Source organism: Plasmodium gallinaceum, assembly GCF_900005855.1.
Source record: "Plasmodium gallinaceum strain 8A genome assembly, contig: PGAL8A_v1_87, whole genome shotgun sequence".
NCBI classification, from domain to species: domain Eukaryota; phylum Apicomplexa; class Aconoidasida; order Haemosporida; family Plasmodiidae; genus Plasmodium; species Plasmodium gallinaceum.
In genome coordinates, this window is record NW_021628251.1 from 942,156 (window position 1) to 949,075 (window position 6,920).

The 6,920-nt window shown below is 15.9% G+C and overlaps 1 protein-coding gene across 1 annotated transcript; it reads left to right on the forward strand.

Annotated features, from left to right (window-relative positions):
* Nucleotides 1–2,064: 2,064 nt before the first annotated feature.
* PGAL8A_00295600 (conserved Plasmodium protein, unknown function) lies at nucleotides 2,065–6,165 on the forward strand (the record flags this gene model as incomplete). Its single annotated transcript, XM_028671958.1, has 3 exons — nucleotides 2,065–4,634; nucleotides 4,913–5,968; nucleotides 6,051–6,165. 3 exons carry the CDS (start codon nucleotides 2,065–2,067, stop codon nucleotides 6,163–6,165), a joined length of 3,741 nt encoding a protein of 1,246 aa, XP_028528559.1.
* Nucleotides 6,166–6,920: the final 755 nt, after the last annotated feature.

Consider the following 6,920-nt stretch of genomic DNA (forward strand, 5'->3'; position numbering starts at 1 on the left):
TTTTTTTTTTTTTTTACATATTTTACTGTACATTATTTTTTAACATTAATATTTATGTAAGAATAACTTTTTTTTTTTTTTTTTTTGTTATAAGGAGATAATTACTTAATTTATATAATTTTTATACTAGAAAAATATTCTTTAATAAATATTCAACATATGTTCTTTATTACTAAACCCTGGCTTTTTTTTTATTTTTATTTTTGTTGTTTTTATTAGTTTTTCTATTCTTATATTTTTAAAATTTCACTTGATTTTTTTTTTTTTTTTTTTACATTTCAATAAAATTAAACTTATGTAATTTATAAAAGTAACTTTCTATAAAATTATGAATAGGCTTAATTATTTCTATATAATATTAGATGCATATTTATTTTGAAGATTGTTGATAATTGTTAAAATCATTATACATATATGTTTCACGTCTGTAAATTTTGCACTTTTTTTTTTTTTTTTATATATTATAAAAAAGCATATGTACACTTATACAACTTATAAATTATATATATAAGAAAACATATATTTTTTTTTTCCTTCTTTTTAAATACAAATAAATATATATGTTTTTCTAAATTATGTAGAGTAATTTTTTTTTAGATTATTTCAGAAATATTTTTTATTATATAAAATAATTATTTTCATGGTTAAAAGAAAAAAAAAAAAAAAAAGAATGTACGTAAAATTGTAGTTTTATTTTTAAAAGGAATAATATTATTTCTAACTTATTTCTTCCTCTTAATATATATAAATTGTAATATTAACTATTTCAGTCTTTCATTTCATCCATTTATTTAAATTTAAGAAGAAAATAAAAAACATAAATTTATTTTATTTTTATTTTTTACAAAACTTTGTCTAATGAATAAATGTAAAATTAATATAGGAATTTCTCTAAATATTAATTTTAAAAATTTTTAATATTTTACATGTGTATAGGATTTGTATTTTTAAACTTTTTAAAAGAAAACATTATTAGCATTTACTTAATTTAAAGAAAGGAATTACCACTTTTGTTTATAGATATAGGTTATATGGAATTATATGGCAAAATAAATTATTTTTAATAAATTCTCAAAATAGATTAACAGGTAATAAAATATAATATTAAATATAATTCTAACATAATATAAAAGTTTTCCTTTTTTTTTTTTTTAACTTCTAAAATTGCTAATAATATATAATAAAATAAAATTGAAAAAATAAAAGTAAAAAAAAAAAAAAAAAAAAAAACTTTAACACACTAAGTTATATACTTCATGAAATTGAAAGTAAATATGTTCACGATACTCATGTAAATGTATAAATAAATTTGTTTCATTCAGATTTATACATTATATATATTTGTTTTTTTTACTTACATATTTTTTTATTTTTAATTTGTAAAGAATTTATAAATTTAAAACATTCATAAAGAATATTTTATAAGGGATAAGTGTATAATTTTAAAAATTCTGTCTTTAAAAATTAATAGTAATATACATATTTGTATGATAATTATGAAAATACAAAATTAAGATTAATCTTCTCATTATGTTAATGTAAAATAAACTGTATTTTATCTAAAATTATCATTTAAGTTTCAATGTATTAATATAAAAAAAAAAAAAAAAATTTATATAGATTCATTTTTTTTTTTTTTTTTCATTTTTTAAAATTAAATGTATAATATTTTTTTTTTTTCGTATTAGCATTTTTTAACCGCATATTATTTTTTAATCATAATATATAAAATTCTTTGTTTTTTATATACTATTTAATTTTTTTTTTTACTTTATATATTCCTTTTTACTTTTTCTTTTTCTTTTTCTTTTTCTTTTTCTTTTTCTTTTTCTTTTTCTTTTTCTTTTTCTTTTTCTTTTTTTTTGTTTTTTTTTCTTTTTATTTGTTATTACTTCATTTGCTCTAAAAGAATCAGTGCTTTTTTTTTAAGGGTATTTTTATAATTAGATCTTAATGGAAAATTTTTGCAAATATTACTAAGAATTTTTTATTTTGTTATTAAAGTAAATAATTTAATATATATATTATATGTATATATATATATATATATATAAATTCAATTAAATGGATTTATTTAAAGTAGATAGTGCTGATATCAATTTAACATTTGATATAACTTTTTCTTGTATTTTAAATAATGATTTTTATATTTGTTCAAAAGATGGTCGTATATATAAATATCAAATAAAAATAAATAGAGAAAAATCGAATATTGAATTGAAATATGAGGAAAATTATTTAATTAAAAGCAATAAAACAATAAGTAAAATTGTAATAAATGAAAATGAATCTGTAGTTATAATTTTGATAGATGATTTTCTTTATTTTGTCAAAAATTTTAATTTTCAAATACTAAATTTAATTAGTAAAAATGTCACCTCATTTTATATTAATGAGAGTAATAAGTCAGACTTATTAATATTTACTAAAAAGAAGATGCAATTTTATAAATATGATAATGAAACTTATATAGTATTTAAAGAAATGTATTTTTCTGATAATATATTATCCATATTATGGGTTGAGCACTCATTATTTTTAACCTTAAATAAAAAGTATTATTTACTCAATTTAAAAAATAATGAAAAAGTTCTTTTGTATAATCATGAATATGATCAAATATACAAATATATAACATTAATAAATATGAATGAAATATTTATTGTTTGCGATTTATATATAGGGGTATTTTATGATATAAGTACCTCCATGCCGTCTAAAAAAAATACAATAACTTTATCAGATAATATTAAGCACATAACTGCTTTTCATTTTTTTTTATGTTGTTTAAATTCAAAAGGAATAATGGATTTTTATAATATAAATAATCAGCAGCATGTTCAATCAGTAGACTTAAATGACTACTTAGACATTGTTATTAATTATAGTTATGTAAGTCACAATTTATTTTCCATATTTGATTTTTCTAAAAGTAATGAAGAAAAAAGCAATAACAATTTCGTAAAAGAAAATATAGAAAAAAAATTTAAATTAGAAAAATTTGATGATAACAATTATGAAAAAAATGAATTAGATGACTTGAATATACTACCAAATACAAAAACTTATAATTTTTTGCAAAATAATATTTATTTGATAAATAACAAAAGATTAAAAGTTATATGTTGCATTGAATTATATAAATATTTATATAAATGTATTGAACAAAAAAAAATAGACAAAGGTTTTTTATTGATTGAAAATTATAATTTTGAAAATGAATCGCATCGAGAAAATATTTTAAGTGAATATAATAAAGCATGTGGTTATTATTATTTCAAAAATTTAAATTTTTCTATAGCATTTCTACATTTTGAAAAGACATATATCAATATTTTTTTTTTATTGTTTTTTTGGTTTAATGATTTTAATGAAGAGCATAAAAGAAAAATAAAAAATGAGGAAAAAAAAAAAATTGAAGAAAATATAAATAATAATTTTAAATTATTTTTGCCATCATTATGTACTATAGAAGAATTAATAGATCATAATTATTTAAATTACATTAATGAAAAAAGTGATTTTTCTGTTAAAGAAGAAAATAAAAATAATAATTTATTTAATGAAATAAGTAAAACAAAAGAAAAAATATTATATATTGCAAATAATTGTTTAATTAAATATTTACTATCTAAAAGAGATTATATTTATGAAAATAAAGAAAATATAAAAATATGTATTAATAATTCAGAAAATCAAAAAGATACAACATATAAGGAAAATGATTATTATTTATATACTCATGATTTAATTGATAATATTTTACTGAAATTGATGATTAAAAATAATTACATTAATTATTCTAGTTTTATTATGAAAACTATTAATTTAAATTTAAATGTTGATGAATGTGTTGATTTTTTGCGAAGTAGATATAAATTTATCGAAATTGTTTTAATTTATATACGATTTGAATATTATGAAAAAGCTATAGAAATGTGTTTATTCATACTTCAATATTATAATAGAAAAAATAATGAGATAACTGAAGAAAATTTTAAAAATGATGTATCAAATGTAAATGAATATGTAAACAAAAGTGTGAATAATATAGAATTGGAAAATAAAGAAAATGATAAATATTTATATTGGATTAATTATTTAGAAAAACAAAATTTCAAGAGTAAAATAGATAAAAATAATTCGTTAAATTGCATTTTAAGAGAAATATATAATGTAATAATTATTTTAAATGATAATGTGCACATAATAAATGTGGAACAAAGCAAAATAAAAAAATTATTTGAATACTCTTTTCAATTTTTAATTAAATATAATGAAAATTTATTTTTTGATTTTATAATAAATAAAAATTTTTTATTACGCCCTGATGAGATATTGAATATATTTAAAAAATTAGAAAAAAATAGATCAAACATAAAAATTAAATATTATATGCAAAAGTATGTTACAAGTTATTTAAAATATGATAAATACAATAATAATATTAATACTGCTTTAGCTGAATCATATATAAATGACACAGAAAAAAGTATATTTTACAGAAAAAAAAAACTACTGAAAATTCTTTATTCTAATTATCCTATTGATACCAATTATTTAATTCAAATAATCAAAGATCCTCAATTAAATCTAGTTAAGGCTATATTACTTGGAAAAATACACAGACATTAGTAATTAAAATAAATATATATGTATACATATTTATATAAGTTTTATTATTTACAACATTTATAAAATAAAAAATTTCTAGTATATTTTTTTATATTTTTATTATTTTATTCATTTATTATATTCATTTATTTTATTCATTTATTTTATTCATATATTTTATTCATTTATTATATTCATTTATTTTATTCATTTATTTTATTCATTTATTTTATTCATTTATTTTATTCATTTATTTTATTCATTTATTTTATTTTTTTATAATATTTTTTTAATGCAGTGATAGCCTTGCAATTTTATCAGAAGAGGGATTTCAAATATGTGAAAAATATTGCCATTATTATAATTTTTTATTAAAAAAATTTTTTAAAAGAATTAGTGAAGAAAATTATGAGAAAATTTTTTTTAGTATATATAATAATGACAGAAATATATATTATGAATTACTAAAAAATAATGGAGAAATAAAACTCGAATCACCTACACATTTTTTAAAAAAAAAAAATAAAAAAGTAAACAAAAATTTTATTAAGGAAATAACTATGGAATATCACAAATATAGTTACATTAGTATGAATAAAAGTATCATGAAAAAAATGAAAGAAAAAAAAAATAGGAACGATAAAGAAAAAGAAAATGAAAAGGAAGAAGAAGCAAAAAAAGATGAATTTGATTACATGTCACGTCTAATTAAAGAAGAAGAAAGTAATTCAAGCGATGATATAACAAATTTTAATGAAGATTATTTCATTGATAATTATTCATATGATTCCTTTGAAGAAACGAGTTCTGATATTTCCTCTAATTCATTATCAGATTTCAGTGATGACAACAATATACCTAATTTAAATATCAGTGAAAACGAAACTAAAAAGAAAAAAGGAATAAAAAAACAGAAAAAAAACACATACGAAAAGTTATATGGTGATAAACACAAAAACAAAGAGATAGATTTATTAAATTATTTCAAAGTATATAGAAACTCTAAAAATCGTTCAGGAGGATTTTTCTTTTTACTTGTTAAGGTTTATATGGATAAATATATCAAATTAAAATTTAATGATGAAAAAAAAAAGCAATATAAAAAAAATATTCTCTATATATTAAATAAATACTCAAATCATGATGACTTTGATAATATATATATATTTAAATTAATACCAGAAGAGTGGAAAATTTCAGAAATATCAAATTTTTTAAACTTCAATTTGAAAAAAAAAATGAATATTAATATGAATTTACAAATCTATCATAATTTAATAAAAAGTCATTATTTAAACATTTCTTATGATTTAATAAAAAAAAAAGAAGAAAGAATTCTAATTAAAGATAAAATGTAAAAAAAAAAAAAAAAAAAAAAAAATGAATTTTTTTTTTATTTCATTATCATAATATTCTGTTTCATTTATTTTTTTTAGAATATGTAATGTGTGTAACACACCAATAGTTGAGAAAAGTTTTGCTTATTTTTCAGAGAAATTAATAATTCACACTTACTGTTTAGAAAAATATGATGAAGAAAATTATAATTGACTCACCATAATTTAAATTAGCTAATTATACTTATATATATTTTTAATATTTTTGAAATAACTAAAATACATTTAATTATGTATATGTCCTTTCTTTATATATTTAAAAAATCTTATTTTATATATATATATATATATATATATATATATATTTTTTTTTGAGTATTTTAAAATTTAAATTTTAATTATTTTTCACAAATCCTAAAATCTAATAAATGAATAAAAATATACATACCTTTATAAAAAAAAATTTGAAAGTTTTAAGAATACATATATATATTTCTAATTAATAACTTGTAAAATTTTCCTTTTTATTATACAAAAACATATACAATAAATAATACCATTTTTGTAAAAAATAACAGTTTTTTGTATTTTTTTTTTAACACTTATATGCTTAAATTTAAAAAAATTAAATATATTTCTTTTGCATCAGATATTACATTTATCTTCACCTTCAAGAATACAGAAGAACGAAAGTTATTTATTTTTTTATTCATCACTTGCAAAAAAAATTTTTTTTCATTTTTTATGTATTTTTTTCATTTCATTATTTATTGTACATATATTTTTTTAATAAATATATTTTCTTTTTTTGTATCAGATAATAAACGTATCTTCACTTCCTAGAATGCAGAAGAACGAAAGTTATTTATTTTTTATTCATCATATATAAAAAAAAAAAGAAAATTTCAAATTTATTTTTTTTTTTTGTATTCTTATATTTGTATATTTTTTTTTTTTTTTTTTTTTTTT